This window comes from Lepidochelys kempii, chromosome 2 (assembly GCF_965140285.1).
Source record: "Lepidochelys kempii isolate rLepKem1 chromosome 2, rLepKem1.hap1, whole genome shotgun sequence".
Lineage (NCBI taxonomy): Eukaryota > Metazoa > Chordata > Testudines > Cheloniidae > Lepidochelys > Lepidochelys kempii.
This window is the reverse complement of record NC_136381.1, coordinates 226,543,258-226,566,841: the sequence shown is the minus strand read 5'-3', so window position 1 is coordinate 226,566,841 and position 23,584 is coordinate 226,543,258. Positions and strand designations below refer to the sequence as shown.

The window sequence follows — 23,584 nt, the reverse complement described above, 5'->3', positions numbered from 1 at the left end:
CTTTAAGACTAGGGTCCATTTTTTAAAATTCTGTATTTGTACAGAACCTAGCAGAATTCCTGGTCTTTGACTAGGGCTCCTATACACTATGGTAATACAAATAATTAATAAATGCTGTCCTCTTTTCTCAGGTCTCCTTCAGGATTCTGATCATCCTTACAGTAGATTTGAGAATGAATGAAAACAGACCCTGTTGAATCTCCTCATCGAAAACTAAGATTCCAGGATAAATGAGCACTTTTATATTGCTTTTCAGCGGTCTTCAGGCTTCTTTTTTTGCAGGTTTTCAGACAGTAAAAATAAATGCACAAATATTTACTAAAATATGTATTTTTAATCTGGCATATTTATCTTTTAGAACTAAATTTTTATAAACACTTTTGGTTTTCGAAATGTTTGCCAATTGTGCTCTCATTAAATGTGAAATGTCACCTTTCCACTTTTAATAAAGCTTTTCTTTGGAATCTGATTTAAATAGTTAACTTCCTAATCATGTATTTGAACTAATATCTTAGCTCACCTTTCTCTTTAAAAAAAACAAAACAAAAAACCTCTGTTCCCATGTTCCTAAATAAAGATTTTTTTTCTAAATCTGTTGTATGCACATAAGTGATGGCAAGAGTAACAGAAGCGTTTGATACTGCAGAAGTGTGGTATTGGTATTGACAAGAAATAAATACAGCGTACAAATTCTTTAGTATCAAAATAGTATGTGAAGAGTTTTTTTAAAATGCAAAATGCGATTTTTTTTTTTTTTTTTTTTTTTTTTTTGCATAGCATAATCTGATGTAATAGCCTGGTAATATATGAACATTTCTGTGTCCTTGGTGTGGAGCAAAAGTTTTGAGTTAGTAAAACGGGCACAAAATCTTTTTGAAACGCATGCAAAATCTTAATATACATTTGTGTGTAAGCTTGAGAGGTAATATCAGGCTGTTTTAAAAATCTTTCTTCCATGAACAATTCTCTAAATTAAAAATACTGCATGATGCCAAGATAGCATCAGTTTAACAGTATAATAATTTCATATTTGTTACCTTTGAGTTTTTGTGGGGAAATTTTCATAATACATTGAGTTCTGTCATCTTCCTGGATTGGTGGATTTTCATTTTTTTTCTCTTCATACACAAATGCCTTCCTTGAGCATTTTAAATATGAAGGAGGAAAAAAGAATGAACCTCTGCATTCTGCATCATGTCAGCAAATTATTTAATGTGAATTTCCAATTCTATATAGTTGGATTTCACTCTGTATTATCTTCTGCTGAATAAATTTACAGTACTGAAGGCCTTTGTATGTTGTTTTTATCAACCTTGCTGGAGGAGAACTCTTAACTAGACATCTTGAATTCAGCTATTCATTGTTTTTCTTCCTAAAGAGGGCTTCTGTGAATAAAAAGCATATTTAAGGAAATGATCAAATATAGGGTTTGAGTAGGGAAAAAGAATGCAATTTGGCTTTCTCTGGTCCTCTGACAAAAAGAAAATCTAACACCATGTACATACAATATGAAGTGGATATTGCCTTAGTATGGTCAGGTGAATTGCCATTCTTTGCAGTATCAAAATGCTTGCATATACTTAAGCTATGAGTAATTAGATTCTATCACTCATCTCAGACTAGTTGCCGTTTTATTTTGGTTTTCCTTCTGAGAATATTTTTCCTCAACAGATGTTTTTATAAAAGCAAGCAACTGCCAGTTCTTGGATCCCCAGTATAATTGAAGACGTAATGTAATTCTGGAGTAGAAGGTTTTTTTTTTATTTGCTTGGAACTCATGAAACTGAGCCCAATGGACTGAGCACAGTTTGCTAAGTTTCTTCAACTGTCTACTGTTCTCAAGTCTAAAGTACTATTCATATGTCTGTCTGAAGAAGAATGTGTGATAAGAGTGAGTTGATAGCGTGGAAATAAAGCATAGTGGTTTTCCCAGGAGATGCCTTTGGTAAAAATGATGGAGGTCTGCCCGACATCTCTCAACCCAAATCGTGACATTCGTGACTTAATAGAAAAGCTTTATTTGCACCTGCTACGATATGTGAAAAGCTGTCATGTACTCTAACAAAAGGGGAAAAGCTGTCAGTATGACTTTTAAGGAATTTGTACTGGGTGAAGAAGCAAAATATTTTGAGCATATGGAATTAGTATTTTTTGCTAATGTTATGGTTTTAAATATAAGGTAGGTAGAGCTGTGTTATCTTTCCATTAAACATACTGGTTTTGTAGCTCTTTTGCCAAAATTGCAGGCACTAAGAAAGTATATATTGGAAACTATATAATCAGTCTCTTAGCACATATTGTGTATGTACCTTCTTCAATGTGAAACAGTAAATGGGGCATAGGAAAATGTAAAGTGTAAACAAGTTATCGTAACACTTCAAACTGAAAGTTTAGCATTATGTCATCCTGCTTCTATTGAAACCAAAGGTAAACTTCTACTGAATTCAGTATTGGACCTCAGTACCTCAAAAATCTACTAGAAAATGTGAAATAATTCTTGACGAACTTCTCAAAATACTTCCAGTTTGGGAGTATATCTGCCCTATTTCTCAGAAGTTTGTCCTGAATTTGGTGTTCAGTTGTGACCCACCGAGGCACGGTTACAGTTACTTACATAAAACATGTTGGCTTTGTCTTAGGCTGAAGGTTGACAGTCTTTGAATTTTAATTTAGCTCCAAGTAATGGAGTGAAATAGCATTAGACAGATGTAACGTAACATCTTTCTTTGTCTGTGCTCAGGTGTGTGCTAGACTCCTTTGTTCATTTTCAGTAATGAGATTCCCTTCCCCCACATTCTGTGGACAAAGCAAACAGAATGATTGTATAAATAAACAAATCTAAAGGGAACAGAGTAACCACACCTGTAATGTCTGATCAACCCAGTGCATATTGTTGATATTCCTACTACAGATTTGCACAATAAATATCCTCCCCTTCACTTAAACTGGTTTCCTTCATTCCGTCTGTTTTCCCTCTTACTTTAGCAGATATTGTCAGTTTTAGGACTAAAGCTAAAAAAAGGAGGTACCATTAAAAAAACAATAATAATCCTAAAATAAATGTTCTCATTTCTTTAAAAAACGTTTCAGAGTTAAACTTCTAAAATAACCATATTAGGAATAATAGGGACTGGGCTAATTTCCTTTCCCAAGCAAAATGAAAATAATAAACAGCCTCAATGAGGAAAAGTAAACTATCTTGAACTTCTGTATGGTTTTAACTTAAATATTTTTTTAAATATAATTTCTTTTCTCCTGCCAGATTCTTTTTAAATCAACCCTCACAATAAGGAGAGTAAAGGATACTTAAATAGTTATGTACAAGGTTCTGCTTACTCTTTAGAAGACAAATCTATGACTAGGGGTGTGACACTGACTTTTAAAAGTTTAAAACCTCACACTGCAGTGTACATGTATGTCTTTGCATATCTGGATGAATGAATCTCCTTGCTCATTTTAGGCATTCACAGTAGCTGTCTTGCATCAGTGATCTATGTACTCAGCTACTCTCTTTCAGCACCCCTCCCCCAATTCAGTCACTCCAGCAACTGTCTGAATCCTGGACTTGTTACTCCAGGTGAACACTGAAGCTTCCTCTTCACAAAACGAGTGCCTTACAGATTCAAATGGGGTAGCATATATTGCATCTGTGTACATTCCCATTACCAAAAAAGTGCAACTTACTGCACTTCAGCATTCAGTGACCATCAACTTGTTTTTTTGGGAAAGATCAATAGGAGCAAGTTAACCTCCCTAGATGAGAGGGCAGTAGGTGAGAGAGTGACTATATCCTTCCTCTGAGCATGTATTCTGAACAATTGGGTCGGTTTTACCTCACCCCTTATTCTACAGCTGCTACTGTAACTGTCTGGCACTTTGTCATAAACCAAAGTATTGTGTTGAATTACAATGTTTAGCAGAATTGTCTGTCTTCCATCTGGCCTCATTGTGGATAATTATACCTAATAGTTGTAGACTAGAAAGTAAAAATTATAATGGTAGTGGTATATATTTCCAGTAGAGGCAGAGCGATAAGGGAAAATACAGTTAGAAATAATAAATGCTACTCATTGCTCTAAATTTTTTCGCTGTCAATCTATTTTCCATCACTCCCCTGGAATATTGTCAGTCTTAGAAAAGAAAAGAGACAGATGTTGCAGGGAAAGGTGGCTTGTGTGAAATAGCAATAAGAAACATGTTTGGGGGGGGGGAAACAAATGTGAAAAGAGACCTGTATTTCTAATGGGTAAGCAAGGAAGGTTTGTAATTGCTTGTTCAAGAACAGTTCATCTGTGTGGGGAAAAATATAACCATATAACACACCAATCACTTTAGAGCTGAGCAAATGCTAGCTAGTTATGTAAGCAGAAGTTGCCTGAGGTCAGAGTGATATTGTAAAAATGAAAGTAAAATGAGGAATTTTGCTTATTTAGAGTAGTTGTTTTGCTTTTTAGAATATGTAAGCTTTTCTGAAATGATTGTGGACTTCAGGGAGAGACAATATTTAGCATAATTTAATTGAGATAAATGAAAATCTGAGTCTTTAGAAGAATACATATGTCAGAAGTGCTTCTCCCCTGCACAGGGACTTTCACAGATTTAAAAATACAAAATAAAATTAATAAAGCAATATAACACTAGACCAGCAGAAACCAAATGTAATCATAAAACCAGACTCTTCATCCCTTCACCTAGCCTCCAACTCCTTTCTATCTCCCTCTCCCCAAATGCCTGCAGAGGAAAAAAAAAAAAAGGATTTTGCGGCCTGCTCTGAAAGTTAAGAAATCCTAGCTGGGGGGGAAAGGGACAAAAGTCAGAGAGGCAGTCTGCCCACCTTATTTAAAGAAAGGGACTGCACCTGTTTCAAAATTGGCTGGGGTTGGGATGGGGGGAAGAGAACTAGCTCAGGAAACTGGCTCCCAAGTAGGAGCTTTAAGTTTAAAAACAGCACCTTAAATTTCACGTAATTGAAACTGAACATTTAAAATAAGGACCTACATTAGCCAGTTACTTTTCTGTGCACCATCTGTGGAGAAAGTTTTTATGAGATGTTGTGATAGAGTAAGTGCTAAACAAAAGTGCATCATGGGGTATTTTTGGGGACAAAAACCTAAAAACATATGCTGCAGGGTACGTTGAGAGACAGGCTTGGACTTCTGGATGGAAGCTTCAGCCAGACGGCCCATACAGAAATTTGGGGGGTTGAATTTTGAAGACTCCTCAGTTGACTTCTGGGGAGAAGGAACAGGATCTCGGCAAGTTGGAAAGCTAAACTATAGTTGTGAGGGGAAGCACTTCCAGGCTCTTCTAAGACTAGGCTGTACTTAATGGAGTAAAAAGGTTATTAAATACTATGGTCTTGTTTGTTTACTTGGGTTAAATAAAAGTTTCATGAAATTTTCAAACCCCGAAGTCAGAGGCATAGTCAATCAGTAGGTTTTCAAGAGATCTGCAGGGCCTTCAAAAAAAAGTTAAGAAAAGCAGCCAAGATCACTTGATATTTACAGTGCATTGCCCTGAGGGGAAGATTAGAGGGTTAAAAAAGGCTGTTCCAGCCACTCAGACACCGGTGTTGAATAAAGGGTATGTCCAGGAAGGGGCAGGTTACAAAACCATCTCTTTAAACTTTTGTGGTTTTTGGACAAGATGTTGTGATTAGCATTCTCTTCTCCCATCTGGAAACATTCAGTACAGAAAGCATTATTGCAAAATCCACCACAAAGCGAGGCTACAGAGGTTATCTAAAGGCTGACTCGACCCCCTCCTTTGCTGTTCTTTTCTTCCTCTCCTTGAAGCATGGAACCCTGCTTTCATGTTTTGATTATAGCTTTTATGACCTTACAAGTGTTTCACCACCAGGAAAAGAAGAGAGACTCCCAAGAAAAAGGATGGGAAGAAGGAAATCGGCCGTTAGGGCATTAAAGAATGCTACATGCTCTACCCACTCTCTTGCTACAGGCTCAATATCACCTTGTGCAATGGCTCTTTTCTAAGATGGTCCATATGAGCAAAAGTCCCAGGATTGCTCCCAAAAGCGGGTTTTCTGTTATGACATCACATAGAAATAGCCACTCTGACAGGTTTTCCCAATGTTGCCTTACACGAGATTAGAAAAAAATTAGGCCTCCCTTAAAAGTCACTTAAAAAATACTACCCTAAGATGTAGTTCATTTTGAAAGCCTATGTTAATTCTGTGGCTAAGGAAGCCTGTTCATCTTTTATTTATTTCTTGTCATTTTCACTTTGGACTTAGACTGAGAGGCATCATCCATTAAATAGTCAGTATTCTATATTGAATATCAAATCCTGAGCTCTCAGTTTGCCAATTTTAAGCAAAAAGAGCCTTTTTCTTCTTTCTCTTTGCATAGATTTTGCTTGAGTCTCCCCCATGAAGCCCAGCCTCCCCATTTGAGAATCTGCATTATGCCTTTAGTGCTGTGTGTGTGCGCGCATGCCAGTGTACATACACACGTTTCAAGTTCACTTGGCCTTAGCGTTAATTGGCAAAAATACCAATCACTTCCCTTTCCATCTCGCTGTGTTTTCTCATGTTCCATATCTCATTTACACATTTAGATGTTTCTTGTAGTCAGTGAAGTAAAACTGATAGCAAGTCCATGACTATGTAATCTAAACCTACTGAAATGTAATAATTTAATGAACAATTTGACCTGGTGGATGAGGGGAAGTTATAGTATGTTGGGTTATAAGATTTCCTGTATGAGTGCTTTGGTTTAGCTTACTGGGGGCTGTGGAATGAACAAACGGGGAGAAGACAATGGCTCTAGATAAGGGTACCCCAGCACACACTTGGAAGACAAATGGCAAACCTGTCAGCTTTGAGGACCTTGCACGCTGTCTCCAATAAATTGCAAGCCATGGTCTGACAAAGCTGAAAACTAACATTACAGGGCTACAACCGGTTAACATAAGTTGGTCTGAAAGAGAAGGGGGGTGATCCAGAAGACTGAGCAGCTTTAAAAGGACACATGCAAAGTACTCCATTTAGGAAGGAACAATCAGTTGCACACATCCAAAATGGGAAATGACTGCCTAGGAAAGAGTATTGCGGAAAAGCATCTGTGGGTCGTAGTAGATTACAAGCTAAATATGAGTCAACAGTGTAATGCTGTTGCAAAAAAAGCAAACATAATTCTGGGATGTATTAGCAAGAGTGTTGTAAGCAAGACAGAGAAGTAATTCTTCCGTTCTACTCTGCACTGATTAGGCCTTAGCTGGAGTATTGTGTCCTGTTCTGGGCAACATATTTCAGGAAGGATGTGGACAAATTTGAGCGAATTCAGAGAAGGGTGACAAAAATGATTAAACATCTAGAAAACATGACCTGTGGGGGAAGATTGAAAAAATTGGGTTTGTTTAGTCTGGAAAAGAGAAGACGGAGGGGGGACATACTTGAAAATTGTTTTGTAAAAGGTTGTTACAAGGAGGAGGGAGAAAATTTATTTTTCTTAACCTCTGAGGATAGGACAAGAAGCAATGGGCTTAAATTGCAGCAGGGAGGCTTAGGTTGGACATTAGGAAAAACTTCCTAACTATCGGGGTGGTTAAGCACTGCAATAAATTGCCTAGGGAGGTTGTGAAATCTCCATCACTGGAGATTTTTAAGAGCAGGTTCGGCAAACACCTGTCAGGAACAGTCTAGATAATACTTAGTCCTGCCATGAGTGGAGGGGACTGGACTAAATGACCTCTCAAAGTCCCTTCCAGTCCTATGATTCTGTGATTGCTGTATCTTACTTTATTGTGTTAAAACATACACAGATGCAGTGCTTGCTCGGTTCTCAAAGTGACTTTGCTTGTTCTAATGCCTATTTATCTGCCAAGCAAGTACTTGACTCCAAGTGACAGCACAAAAGCTCTGCCCTCTGTTGCCTTTTCTGTTGAGAGGTAATTTCGATATCACCAAGAGAAAAGTCAGTGCAACAATATATGCTGATGGTTCTGACATTCAATCATGAGAATGATAAACTTGTTAAACGGGTGTAATTCATCAGATCGAGGCTTACCTTCAATCTTTGTCCTTATTCCCTTATGCACTCAACTGGAAACCACCACCCTTAGAAGTCCTTTTTTAAATTTTACCGTGAGAAGAAGTGGAGTTTTCAATTGTAGCTCTTTTTTATACCACAGTAATCAGATCTCCTGTGTCACGGTTCCTCCCCCACTCTGAACTCTAGGGTACAGATGTGGGGACCTGCATGAAAAACCTCCTAAGCTTATCTTTACCAGCTTAGGTCAAAACTTCCCCAAGGTACAAAATATTACACCTTGGACTGGCCGCTACCACCACCAAACTAATACTGGTTACTGGGGAAGAGCTGTTTGGACGCGTCCTTCCCCCCAAAATACTTCCCAAAACCTTGCACCCCACTTCCTGGACAAGGTTTGGTAAAAAGCCTCACCAATTTGCCTAGGTGACTACAGACCCAGACCCTTGGATCTTAAGAACAATGAACAATCCTCCCAACACTTGCACCCCCCCTTTCCTGGGAAATGTTGGATAAAAAGCCTCACCAATTTGCATAGGTGACCACAGACCCAAACCCTTGGATCTGAGAACAATGAAAAAGCATTCAGTGTTTTACAAGAAGACTTTTAATAAAAAATAGAAGTAAATAGAAATAAAGAAATCCCCCCTGTAAAATCAGGATGGTAGATATCTTACAGGGTAATTAGATTCAAAAACATAGAGAACCCCTCTAGGCAAAACCTTAAGTTACAAAAAAGATACACAGACAGAAATAGTTATTCTATTCAGCACAATTCTTTTCTCAGCCATTTAAAGAAATCATAATCTAACACATACCTAGCTAGATTACTTACTAAAAGTTCTAAGACTCCATTCCTGTTCTGTCCCTGGCCAAGACGACTACAGACAGACACAGACCCTCTGTTTCTCTCCCTCCTCCCAGCTTTTGAAAGTATCTTGTCTCCTCATTGGTCATTTTGGTCAGGTGCCAGCGAGGTTACCTTTAGCTTCTTAACCCTTTACAGGTGAGAGGAGCTTTCCCCTGGCCAGGAGGGATTTCAAAGGGGTTTACCCTTCCCTTTATATTTATGACATCCTGTTTACAGAGATCTGTCCAAAGTGTTAGCTGTTCAACCTACAGGGCATCTAATATGACAAGCTACGCATAAGTATAAGAGTGGATGACAATGTGCCCTTGAAAGGATAGGCCCCCGCAAAAAAGGCCTTGATCTTGCAAAATACTGAGTGCCCACTAGATCTATTTGAGACCATGAGAGTTAAGGGTGTGCCTTGCAGGACTGGGTCATAATAAATTACAGATCTAAACCTCAGCCAAAATACTAATCTGTAGCTAAGCTTTGGAAAAAACTCTCATGTCTACCTCCCTTGGAGTGCAGACCCAAAGATATATTATGAAATTCGTGCCCTCCCTCAATGTGGAGAGAGGTGTGCATGCTTCTTCCCCCTGCCGTCCAGTTATAAATTACAGAAACTGGGTTTAATAATAAACCAAACAAATTTTATTAACTATAAAAGGCAGATTTTAAGTGGTAAAAGGGGTAACAGAACAAAGCAGATTACTAAGCAAATGAAATCAAACACGCAAACTAAGCTAGTTTCACTAAAGAAACTGGTTACAAATAGTATTTTTCACCCTAGATATTGTTGCAGGCAGTTTGCAAAGTTTCTGTGGTTCAGAGTTCCAGTTATATTCCTTTTCAGACTGGAACCCTGTCTCAGTCTGGACTCCCCCCTTGCCTTCCCTTATGCAGCCTTTCTTTTTGGGCAGACAGGCCATGGAGAGGAGGAGTCCTGTTTGCCTTCCTCCCAACTCTTAAATAGGATTTACATAAGGCGGGAATCCTTTTTTTCCCAAATTTGACCCCCCCTCCCCCTTACTGCGAAAAGTTACAAGAAGTCCAAGGTAATGTTTTAGTATCAGGTGACACAGGACCGGCTCTAGGCACCAGCAAAGCAAGCATGTGCTTGGGGCGGCATTCCGGCCACCCTTTTTTTGTTTGTTTGTTTGTTTGTTTGTTTTTACTTGGACACTTGCACTTTCGGAACTTGGGGGGCAACAAATTTTTTGCTTGGAGCAGCAAAAAACCTAGAGCCGGCCCTGAGGTGACAAGACCACCTGACTCTGTAGGATCACAGCGTCCGTGAGTCAGTGGCAGGATGGAGCATCCACAGGAAGGCCAAGCTTTTCAATCTATTGTCCTCACTGAGGGGCCAGCCGCTCTATCTGGCTTTTCCATTGTTGTACCTGAAGTGTTAGCAGTGGGTATCACCCAAAGTAGCTTAGTTGAAATACAGATACATAGTCGATGTTCCTAACTTCAGATAAAGAAATGATACAGGCATACAAACTGGATAATTGCATTCAGTAAATCATAACCTTTCCAATGATATCTTACATGAGCCATCTTGCATAAAGTATTTCTCAGTTAGGTCATATTCATATCATAAGCATATTTTCATAAAGAATATGGAATGACACGTCACACCCGCATTTCTCCATGTGTCAGCAATCTTGGCTGTAGCCAGTGGTGTCCTTACCCCTAGTTTGGAGTAAATCCCATGAGCTTTTGGTCTTAACCCAGCCATATCTCTGATTTCCCTTAGTCTGGTGAGACAGGGATGCAAGGTGCTCCTGCACATTGACAGGCCCTCTCTGGAGTTGTGTCCCAACCCGAGGGTTGTGTGTATGCAAGGAACCTCATCTGGAGTACTGTGTCCAGTTTTGGGCCCCACACTTCAAGAAGGATGTGGATAAATTGGAGAGAGTCCAGCGAAGGGCAACAAAAATGATTAGGGGTCTGGAACACATGACTTATGAGGAGAGGCTGAGGGAGCTGGGATTGTTTAGCCTGCAGAAGAGAAGAATGAGGGGGGATTTGATAGCTGCTTTCAACTACCTGAAAGGGGGTTCCAAAGAGGATGGCTCTAGACTGTTCTCAATGGTAGCAGATGACAGAACGAGGAGTAATGGTCTCAAGTTGCAGTGGGGGAGGTTTAGATTGGATATTCGGAAAAACTTTTTCACTAAGAGGGTGGTGAAACACTGGAATGCGTTACCTAGGGAGGTGGTAGAATCTCCTTCCTTAGAGGTTTTTAAGGTCAGGCTTGACAAAGCCCTGGCTGGGATGATTTAACTGGGAATTGGTCCTGCTTCGAGCAGGGGGTTGGACTAGATGACCCTCTGGGGTCCCTTCCAACCCTGATATTCTATGATTCTATGATTAACCCATTTCCTCTTTGGGAGTAAACCTGTTGCCCTCACCCCCAGGGCAGAGTCATGTCTGAGTTCCCCATCCCCACCTTTCTGATGGGCTGTGATTTGGGCTCTCTTGGTTAAGAGAACCTACTGTGGTCATGACCACACTCAGACCAGATGTGTCTGTTACCAGCAGTGGCCTCCCAGCTGTTTTACCCCCTATAGGGCTTCTTTCACCCCTGGACAGGGCAAACATGTTGGCAGTCCTCCTTCCCTGCCTGACTTCCCCCACTCTCAGCTGGGGTTTCACCTAGCACAAGGCTCAGCTCTGTCCCTGCCTTCCCAGTGAGGGTAGACAGGGAGCTTTCTCCCTTGGTCACAGCATCAGGCTTCAGGGAAGTTGCTCCCAAGTCCCACTTTAGGGTGCCTCCATTGGTTCCCTTTCTCTGGACCTATGCTTAGGCCACTCCCTAAGGTCTCTTTTCATTCTCAGACCTAGTGTCCACGAACTCACCTGCCAACTGGCCTGCACGATGCAGATCCTTAGGCTTTCTATCCACTAACCACATTTTAAGTTCAAGGAGAGATCTCATAGAATTATTCCAACCCAACCAGTTTATACAAATCTTCCATCTTAGTGACATGTGACCCCATACCTCATTTGTGGAGATATTCTCTCATCAGGGTGGTGGCTTCCATGTAGATCACCCCCGGGGCTTTTTGCACACCTCAAAACCTTTTTCTGTAAGCCTTGGGTCTCAAATCAAACTTAAGCAGTAGAGCCTTTCTGAACTGTATATAGTCTCCAGCATCTCCATCCATTTGGTTATATGCCTTTCTAGCTTTTCAACCGAGTAAGGGGGTGAGACAGTGGGGCCAGTTCACAGAGTCAATCTGGTTCAGTGCTGAAATGGAAAAGTCTCTTCATTCACTGAAAGACTCAAGATTCACTCCCAGATCACAAGGTTTATGCTTTTAAAAGGAAGCAATTTCATCCTCATTCTTCTTTCTCCAGATATAGGAACACTACACCATGCTCATTTTTATCTTCAGCGATCTTCTAACCAATCCAAGAAGAGATGGAGGTATCAAAATAAGAGGTCAGCTCCATCATCCTTTCAGTAACCTTGCAATCGGGACAGACACAGAGGCATCAAATTTGATGCGACACTCAAGGATCTTGGAGTAATATACAAGAATGTGTCCCCTTTCCTCCCTCCCTTTGGTTTCAGTCTATCCTTTTTCCAGGAGGCATGGATGGCGATTACTATGGATCAGTGGTACTTTAAGTCACAAGGATGGCTATGCCATTCTGTTTCCATCCACCCATACCCCTTCCAGTCACCTTTCAGGGACCATTTTCATAAGAGTGCTATGCTTCAAGAGATAGATGATCTAATCAATCTAGGATTGATAGAACTTGTTCCTCAAGAATTGGTAGAAAAGGGCTTTGTGCTATACCAGGGTCCAGTCTAGACTCATGAGCAGCTCCATCACCCCTGCCCTGCGACCTAGGGTGCCTCACAATGCTTTGCTGAAGTAGCTCCCACCTGGGCCGCTCACAGGCAGCATTCCAGCATGCAAGTCACACCCTGAGTGTTTGTGTGTAACAGCAGCCTGCCAACCATGCTTAGCTCTGGCTCTCACCAGCCTGGGTTATACTGCAGGGTGACCCCAACACACTCCCAGTCTTAGATTCCCCCCCCAGAAATGTATGTCCTCAATCTTCCAAGGGAGAACAATGGTCTGGCTGACTCTAAGCAGAAAAGTGACCTTGACCCACGAATGGGAATTAAATAGCTTCTTACTGGACCAAATCTTCCAAGCATAGAGGTGAGACAGAATATAACCCAGTATTCACATTTTACACACTATTATAATAATCTTTGTACAAAGTATGCCTTGTAAGGTGTCATTTGAAAACTTACAATTTTCTGGTTAGTATTGTCCTGATAAAATGTGTGGCAACACTGTATGCAAAGTTATAAGATTTCCCTGTATGGTGTTAACACATGTTCCAAAGCCCACAGCCCTGCCCAAACAGAAGCTGGTAAAGAGGTCTGTCTTAAATAAAGGAATGTGTGCTTTTCACCTTAATTTGCGTTTGAGAAGTAAATAGAGTCATCAAGCAGGAAGGAAAGACAAAGGAAGTTCAAACAGGTGAAAAAAACAGCAGAGAACATCCTTCCACATAGATTCTGTCTGCTATTGCCCAGCTGGAAATGTTTTTCAAGAGAGGGACTGAATTTATAAAAATGAGGGACAAACACCCAAAGGCACCCCTCTCACTCTCCCTGCCCATTGCATTTACTGCACCTGAAATGACAGAGGAAGCATTTGTTGGACTCTGGGAGCGGGGTCCTGACCTACAGGGATTGGTCAGTAAGACGGCTGAAAGCATGTGGTGAGAAACTTAGCTTGAATTTGATATAGTTTAACTTTTACATTAGTAAATGCCTTATATTTATTTTTCTTGTAACCATTTCTGACTTTTATGCTTCATTCCTTGTACTCACTTAAACTCTCTCTCTTTATAGTTAATGAACTTGTTTTATTGTTTTATCTAATCCAGTGTGTTTAAACTGAAGTGTCTGGGTAACTCCATTTGGGGTGACAGGTTGTTGCATATTATTTTCTTAAAGGAATAATAGACTTCTATTGTTCGGGAAAGGTCTGGACAGTACAGGACATACATTTCTGGGGTTCCAGGCCAAGGGTGACATAGCTGCTCATTAGTCTGGGTTGTACCATGGTATGTCACAGGGGGTTTCACCGAATAGACTTGTTCATTTAAAATAACAAGAAGTGTCCGATAGTCTGTTCTTGAGCAGGAAAGAGTCTAGGACCCATAGTGCACACTTCCATGATTTGTTGGTCATACTATTTTGATGTGTGCTTTCCATCCTCTCCCATTGATTCCCAGGGTGTTAAGGAAGGTAAGAAAAGCAGCAGCCCAGGTCATACTGGTAGCTCCTACTTGGCTTTGCCAGATCTGGTTTTTGGATCTGCTGGTGTTGTCCAGTCACCAGTTTATTAAGCCTCCAATTCAGAATGACATGATAACACAGACTCACGATCTAGTTGTATACTCAGATCCAGCCTCTCTACGTCTCACGACATGGACAGCATCTGGATACCCTTGTTATATAAGGAATGTTCCTCAGAGATATAGACTATCTTACTTTAGAGCATGAAATTATCTACTAGGATTACATATTCTGCAAAATGGAAATATTTTTCATTTTGGGCATTATCTAACTGTTATACTCCTTCCCAGTGTTCTGTTCTGATTATCTTGGATTACCTGTTGTAGTTAAAATATTTGGGACTACCTATTCCTTCTACCAAGGTGCACTTAGCAACAATTTCAGCATGTCATCCACAAACAGAAGGAGGTTCAGTTTTCTCTGATAAATCAGTGAGTAGATTTCTGAGGGGTCTAATTCAAGTTTTTCATCATGTAAGGAAGATTGCTCCAATTTGGGATTTAAATTAGTGCAGTGTCACTGCGTCAACCTAACTACATCAACTTAAGCACTATGCCTCTCGTGGAGTTATTAAGTCAGTGTAGGGGGCGACTGACATTGGTGCATGTGACACTTTAGTGTAGACGCTTACTGCGTTAGGTCGACGTAAGCTGCCCTATGTTGACCTAACTGTGGAGCGTAGACCAGGCCTTCCCAGTTTTCCCCCCGAAAACCTTATTTGTCTTTAGCTGAAGCTAAACTGCATACCTTAGATGTAAACATATCTTTGTTATTACTACCTGGATCGAACTGAATCTTTTCATAAGACTTCAGGACTTTTTATTCCTCTTAAATCTCCAGTCTATTTCATCACAAAGACTGCATGTGTTATTAAGATAAGCCTTCCTTCAAACGTTTGGACTCACTCCAGCAGGGCACAAGTGACATCAACAGGGTGTCTGAGATAGGTACCAATTTAGAGCCTCCTCTGACTCCAGCTCATATTGTTATGAAACATTATTCATTAGTGTCTGCTTCTAGATCAGATTCCGGTTTTGGAAGGGCAGTTCTACATGGGGGTGATGGAACGGGGGGAGGGCAGTGGGGGCCACAACCCCCTCAGTGGAAATATTGGAGGAGAGGAAACATACATCAGCCCCCAATGTTTTCCTCCCCCACAATATCTTGTGGAGGCAAGAGTGGGACATGTCTGTTTCTGGTTGCACATGCATGCGTGGGGTGGCAGAGGCAAGAGTGGGACTTGGGAGCAACTGCCCCGGCCCCTGGGATTAGACCAGCAACTGGGGAGCAGGTAGGAGCAGCTCTAGTCTCCTCTCCATGTTTTCTTTCACTCAGCTCGCCATCTTGACTGCACTAGCCAGGGCTGCTACACAGGAGTGACACAGTGTATGACCCCAGCTGCCTGGCAGAAGTGGCTGTTCATGTGACTCTCAAATGGCTGGACCAGCCAGTCTCCCCTTCTAGCCATTGTAGGACACAGCAGAGACATGCAGCCTGGGACACATGCACCAGCCAGAGGGATACACTGTGGGGATTGGGCATTGGCACCTGGGGTGTGTCTGGGTAGCATTTACACTGGGTTGTTGCCATTACTCATTCACTCCCAGCACTACCACGAGTGCAGAGAAATAAAACCCTGCACCATTAAATATGCAGAGCACAACGGGAAGGATACCACCACTCAAACCAAGGCTGACAATTTCTCATTTCTGTTCTTTTTTTAAAGTTCAGTTGAGCCTTGAAAGAAAAAAAAGCCCACTGTGACTTTAAGGGTAAAATCCATTTTAGGAGTGGGAAGCTCTCTATGGTTGAAGCAATTATTTTATGTGTCTGTCTGAGTATAGGTTTTAGGAAAGAAACAGGTCTCGGGGGATTTACAGGCTTGGTATTTTAATATGGTGCTTAGTATGTTTAGACTTCAGCCTGCACCTTAGTCCTCCTTCTCTTTCCTCTGCCTCACCCCCATTCAGAGCATGTTTCTGCAGCCTTTGGTTCTACAATCTCTTTTCAAATAATTCCTAGCTCCCACCTGCATCAAAGATAACTTCTGGTTAATCAGAATTAATTAGTGGGATCTACATGTTCAGTACTTGAAGAAAGAACAGTTACTTACTTTATAGTGGAAACTGCAGCAGGCTTTATATATACACAGAGAATATGAAACAATACCTATTCCCACCCCACTGTCCTGCTGGTAATAGCTTATCTAAAGTGATTTCCAGCACAAATCCAGGTTTTCTCACCCTCCACCCCCCCACACAAATTCACTCTCCTGCTGGTGATAGCCCATCCAAAGTGACAACTCTTTACACAATGTGCATGACAATCAAGCTGGGCTATTTCCTGCATAAATCCAGGTTCTCACATCCCCCCACCCCCATACACACACAAACTCACTCTCCTGCTGGTAATAGCTCATCCAAACTGACCACTCTTCAAGTTAAAATCCAAGTTAAACCAGAACATCTGGGGGGGGGGGGGGGTAGGAAAAAACAAGAGGAAACAGGCTACCTTGCATAATGACTTAGCCACTCCAAGTCTCTATTTAAGCCTAAATTAATAGTATCCAATTTGCAAATGAATTCCAATTCAGCAGTTTCTCGCTGGAGTCTGGATTTGAAGTTTTTTTGTTTTAAGATAGCGACCTTCATGTCTGTGATCGCGTGACCAGAGAGATTGAAGTGTTCTCCGACTGGTTTATGAATGTTACAATTCTTGACATCTGATTTGTGTCCATTTATTCTTTTACGTAGAGACTGTCCAGTTTGACCAATGTACATGGCAGAGGGGCATTGCTGGCACATGATGGCATATATCACATTGGTGGATGTGCAGGTGAACGAGCCTCTGATAGTGTGGCTGATGTTATTAGGCCCTGTGATGGTGTCCCCTGAATAGATATGTGGGCACAGTTGGCAACGGGCTTTGTTGCAAGGATAAGTTCCTGGGTTAGTGGTTCTGTTGTGTGGTATGTGGTTGTTGGTGAGTATTTGCTTCAGGTTGCGGGGCTGTCTGTAGGCAAGGACTGGCCTGTCTCCCAAGATTTGTGAGAGTGTTGGGTCATCCTTTAGGATAGGTTGTAGATCCTTAATAATGCGTTGGAGGGGACCGCTATTCCTACCTGCATGCCTCCAGCTTTCACCCTGACCACACCACACGATCCATCGTCTACAGCCAAGCTCTGCGATACAACCGCATTTGCTCCAACCCCTCAGACAGAGACAAACACCTACAAGATCTCTGTCAAGCTTTCTTACAACTACAATACCCACCTGCAGAAGTAAAGAAACAGATTGATAGAGCCAGAAGAGTTCCCAGAAGTTACCTACTACAGGACAGGCCTAACAAAGAAAATAACAGAACGCCACTAGCCGTCACCTTCAGCCCCCAACTAAAACCCCTCCAACGCATTATTAAGGATCTACAACCTATCCTAAAGGATGACCCAACACTCTCACAAATCTTGGGAGACAGGCCAGTCCTTGCCTACAGACAGCCCCGCAACCTGAAGCAAATACTCACCAACAACCACATACCACACAACAGAACCACTAACCCAGGAACTTATCCTTGCAACAAAGCCCGTTGCCAACTGTGCCCACATATCTATTCAGGGGACACCATCACAGGGCCTAATAACATCAGCCACACTATCAGAGGCTCGTTCACCTGCACATCCACCAATGTGATATATGCCATCATGTGCCAGCAATGCCCCTCTGCCATGTACATTGGTCAAACTGGACAGTCTCTACGTAAAAGAATAAATGGACACAAATCAGATGTCAAGAATTGTAACATTCATAAACCAGTCGGAGAACACTTCAATCTCTCTGGTCACGCGATCACAGACATGAAGGTCGCTATCTTAAAACAAAAAAACTTCAAATCCAGACTCCAGCGAGAAACTGCTGAATTGGAATTCATTTGCAAATTGGATACTATTAATTTAGGCTTAAATAGAGACTTGGAGTGGCTAAGTCATTATGCAAGGTAGCCTGTTTCCTCTTGTTTTTTCCTACCCCCCCCCCCCCAGATGTTCTGGTTTAACTTGGATTTTAACTTGAAGAGTGGTCAGTTTGGATGAGCTATTACCAGCAGGAGAGTGAGTTTGTGTGTGTATGGGGGTGGGGGGATGTGAGAACCTGGATTTATGCAGGAAATAGCCCAGCTTGATTGTCATGCACATTGTGTAAAGAGTTGTCACTTTGGATGGGCTATCACCAGCAGGAGAGTGAATTTGTGTGGGGGGGTGGAGGGTGAGAAAACCTGGATTTGTGCTGGAAATCACTTTAGATAAGCTATTACCAGCAGGACAGTGGGGTGGGAATAGGTATTGTTTCATATTCTCTGTGTATATATAAAGCCTGCTGCAGTTTCCACGATATGCATCTGAGGAAGTGAGCTGTAGCTCACGAAAGCTTATGCTCTAATAAATTGGTTAGTCTCTAAGGTGCCACAAGTCCTCCTTTTCTTTTTGCGAATACAGACTAACACGGCTGCTACTCTGAAACCTTACTTTATAGTAACTGTGGTTCTTCAAGATGTCTACACACGGAGATCCCATGACCTGCCCTCCTTTCCCACCACTCAGAATCTTATAATATGGATTCTGGGCAGTGAAGGAACTAAGTGGTGGTTAGGGTCACTGCACTTTTTATGACCTTGGGGGCCGGGGATGGGGGAGCGTGGACATGAAGAGTGCATGTGCGACCCCTGCCAGATGCTGCTAGTGAAAATGTGCTGAATTGTTTGGGTTTTCTAGTTTCCCTTTTTTGAGAAGAAAACATAAAATTTCAACAAAAAATGTGTGAACATTTCCATATAATCAAAAATTCATTTTTACTGAAAAAAATTTCAACGCAAGGTTAGAAAGCCCCCAACTGTTCCTTGTGATAAGCAGCTTCTTTTTTCACCCCTTTATCATCTGTCTTATCCCAGTGTGTACCCACCCTTCTCTGTTTGAGATCCCTCTTTTTACTCAGCTGTTGCCATCGTACGGATGGGGCCATTTATGGGTACATGTGATAGAAATCAGCTTCCCATGGGCCTCCTCCATGTTCTTTTTAACAGTTGAGAAATCAAGCATGAAAAGTTCCTAAACTGTGAGGTTGCTCCCTGGGACAGAGTAGCACCTGTGAGCCAGAGGAATTAATAGAGCAGGTGGGTCCAACATCATGAGGGATCTTGCTGAGTCTAATTGGAATGGAGTAACAGGTGGGCTTAGTTTCCCTTCTATGAGATCTTGGGCTCTACATGCAATTAGAAAAGCCTCTTGTTGTGAGCTCAGGGAGATGCAGTGTTAGCAGTGACTTTGTTTAGAACCGTATTTCTTAGAAACACTTTTCTGAAAAACATTTTACATAAGGAAGCATTCCTCTGAGCTTTTTTTCCCTAATAGAGGAACTTATTGATGGTATACTATTTTTGTTGGTCTTAAATATATATTCTGGGTTTGGCTGATTGCTATGTGCTAAAGTGCCTATTTTGTGAAAATCCCCCCGCACTCTCAGTCTTACCCTTGGGACTGCCTAAATCACCCTCTTACTATGCTCCCACTACATTAAGTTGGCCACATTGTACATTCTAGCTGTTATCATACACATATAGAAAAAAACATAAAGCACTAAGGGAACCTAGAATAGAAAACGCTACATGACTTCAATGGAGCTTTGCTAGGATATTCATATGTGATTGTTTTCTTCCCAATTTTAACACAGGCTTAAATTTTGGAATTTCCTGTCTTTTGAGTGCTTGATTTGTCAGCCTTAACATTCCATGAAAGCTATTTTTGTTTTCATTTACTTTCCCTGTTTTGGAGGGTCTTTTTAGAATGGAAAAATAAAAAGCAAAAGGAAATCTGGGAGCTATTCAGCTTGGGGACCATATAGATTCCTCTGCCTTTGCTGGGTAAGCTTGTAAGTTCCTTGAGCTGGAAGTATCTGTCTTGTGCCTATACTAAAGCACTTTAGCCAGATCAATTTATCTAAGCACTTTGCTGTTGGCCTATATTAAAGTGCTTAATGCTGGGCCTCACGTGATGGGAATAATAAAATGCTGATCTAGCTGAAGCATTTTAGTCTGTGTATGTTTACACTAAATAAACATTTAAATTCAATAAACTTATTTCTTAGCTAATTACCTCTACTAAATATAAATAAAAGTTTTTAGTATTTTTTACAGTTATATTTTTAGTCTTAGTCATGTAAGAATCACTTGAAATTTAATTAATAAAACCTTTGGAACACAGGTAAATTATTCGAAATTTTTAGGAAGATACTGTTTAAATACATGTTTTAAGTTTTAAATAAGTAAACTGAACCAACTGTGTATTTGTAGGCCAAATACACAGCTGATGGAAGCAGGCATATCTCCTAAACCAACTGTGTATTTTTAGGCCAAATACACAGCTGATGGAAGCAGGCATATCTCCCTAATAATCAATGGCTATGTGCATCTTCAGGACCATAATGAATCTGATCCAATATTAACTAAACTAAGCCTTTTTGGTAATTAAATTTGGTAAGAATGTTTGGACTATGTGAGGCTGGACCTGAGAGATGCTGAGTGTGCTCCCATTGAAGTTAATGGGAATTAGGTCCTGATTCTAGATGCCCTTGTCTGACAATCAGTACATCGTATAGGCAGATTATACAGGGAATTTCAGAGTGAAGTTATAATGTCTTGTTAGCTGTTTTTGTATGAAGTAACATTTCATAATATCATCAATATACATATATGTATTGGTTTAAATATAATGGGGAATCTCAACAATCAGGAACATAAGATGCATAATTCTACTTTTCTCTTGCAGATTTGATTTTAGACTGATGGGATATGGTACTTGATATCATTAATTCTAATGTAAGTGCAATCTGCTCTGACTTGTTTCATGAGATTTTGTATGAATGACACTCTACAGATAACTTGCATTGTGGCCTGTATTTTCATAGCACCACTTTGGGCTAAATTTTCACAGCATTGTCCTGAATTGACTTTTCACAAGTCCTTTAATTAACAGGTGTGCCTAGATTCAGTCACAGATTTAGAAAAAATAGACTTTGGTTTTTCTTCTGAGTTTTACAATGAGCCCCTTCTTTAATCATGTATGGAATTTATTATTTTAATAAATGTGGGGAATTTGGTTAGTGCCTATTTTCATATATGTTCAGGTGATGTCTATGTCATGCAGCTTCTTCCTGCCCAATTTCTCTAAGATACAGCTTTTGTTCTCTGTCCACACAGCTAAAATTGAAGTCCCAGGCCCTCTTCATCTCACATCTTGACAGCTGCAACTTCCTCCACTCTGGCCTTGACGAAAATGCCCTTTATATCTTTCAAAATGCTGCTGTAAAAATCACCTTCCCGGCTTGTCATGCTGACCATTTCACCCTCCTCTTTGCCTCCCTCCACTAGCTCCCCATTCTCCATCGCCTCAAACACAAAACTACTTCTTTTCATTTTTAAGGCCTTAGACTGAGCTAACCTGTGAATCATCTCTCTGTTGAGCCATCAGCCCCTGCTTGTGGTCTGCCAAAAGTGATGTCATCCTTTACTGCCTATCAGTTCAATTTTCCTTAAAATGCCTCTCCACTTTCTCCCCTGATGTTAATGTTGCCTGGAAGGAGCTCCCCATAAAAATACACAAAGCCACTGTATTATCCACCTTAAAACTCACCTCTGCTATGATGCCTACAAAACACTCACCAACGGGTAGAAAGAAAAGGAGTACTTGTGGCACCTTAGAGACTAACCAATTTATTTGAGCATGAGCTTTCGTGAGCTACAGAGCTGTAGCTCACGAAAGCTCATGCTCAAATAAATTGGTTAGTCTCTAAGGTGCCACAAGTACTCCTTTTCTTTTTGCGAATACAGACTAACACGGCTGTTACTCTGAAACAACGGGTAGGTAGCTGGTTTGCTGTGCCTGCTGCTTTGACTCGTCTCACTGCTCATGTGTGCTACCTTGTCTGTTTTATCTACCTATTGTCTCAGCACATACTTCTAATGTAAGCTCTGTGGGACAGGGACCATCTCTTTGTTATGTGTGTGTACACCAATTAGCACAGTGAGGCCTTGATGGCTAAGTGGAGCCTTTAGGTGTGACCACAATGCAAATAACAAATAACCTTAGTGAATCCTGTTATAGGGGGATTTTTCAACACCGGTTTGTGCCGGATACGTTACAGACAAGTACAGAGACTCATTCAATCTTTAATGCCTCATTTGTGATTTTTGTGCTGCTTAATTTTTTGCGGTGCTTTGTTACCACAGTGATAGGAGCTATAAAAACCTTAAGACATCTTATCCAAGCCTTCCCCTGAGCAGAGATTGGCATGTGGGCTGAATGATTTTAAAATAGTTTAAGTACTGAATGTGAACTGCAGTAACTTGAGCAGACCACAAAATGTCTGTCCTAAAGAACGAAGTCCAGACTTTCAGGTGTGAAAGGTGAGTCATGCACTTGTCCACTCTGCCCTATAAGCTGCAGTTCTGATGACTTTAGCACCTACACATTTTGTATTATCCATCTTGTGTGTAAAATTCATCCCTCTGTAGGGGGCTGCTAGCATAAGACTTATGCACCCCTGGCATCACACTTAAGTCCTGTCAGGTCAGCTTCACGCTATGGGCCCAGTCCTTGGAGGTTCTGAGCACCCCACTGGGAACTGAGGGTGCAGAGCTGCTCACAGAATCCAGCATTACATCCTTCTAACATCCTTTCTAACATCTTCTAACATCCTTTCGAGAATATTTATGGTACCTGTGGTTTAATAAGCTTTATTAAACAAACAAAAACTCAAGAGCCCTTGAGATATAGTCAGGTTATTCTCTAAATCACCCTTGTTTTTTTGAGACATCAGTGAATAGTTGTCATTTTAAAATTATCATTGTATTTTCACATCCCAGAATCAGTTGGGCTTTGTGTGTGTGTATGTGTGAGCACGCGCATGTGCATAAGTACGTAGTATACACAGATTGAGTACACTGCTGATGGCCAAATAGTCACCTGTAGATAAATAGCAATGATCATACAGTAAGCACCCATCATTCAATCTTTATGATGAGATGATATGATTTACACATGCTTTTTGAATGCATTGAAATGGATCATATCCCATCTGCTTCCAATTTTATTTATCATCTTCATTATGGGAGTATTTATTGAGCATTTCAATGCCCTTAGCACATTATACCACAATGGCTGAGGTCGTTTCACTAGAAATACCATTTTCTCTTTTACAAGCCCTTTATCAGGACAGCACAAGAAAATTAGCTGGTTAAAATATTTTTCTCTTATTTCACAGGAACATTCAGCTTTAATGTGATGTTGCTAGGTAGCCAAGTAACCTTAAATTGGAAAGTATCTTAGCACACAAATTCCTGCAA

The 23,584-nt window shown here is 40.9% G+C and overlaps 1 protein-coding gene across 1 annotated transcript in view; it reads left to right on the top strand.

The window, feature by feature from the left end:
- PTTG1IP2 (PTTG1IP family member 2) overlaps positions 1-591 on the top strand; it is a 57,563-nt gene extending 56,972 nt beyond the window's left edge. Inside the window, exon 7 of the mRNA XM_073334012.2 lies at positions 132-591. Coding sequence (XP_073190113.2) covers positions 132-181 — 50 coding nt within the window. The 3' untranslated portion in view covers positions 182-591. The remainder of the gene's footprint in view (positions 1-131) is intronic.
- Positions 592-23,584: the final 22,993 nt, after the last annotated feature.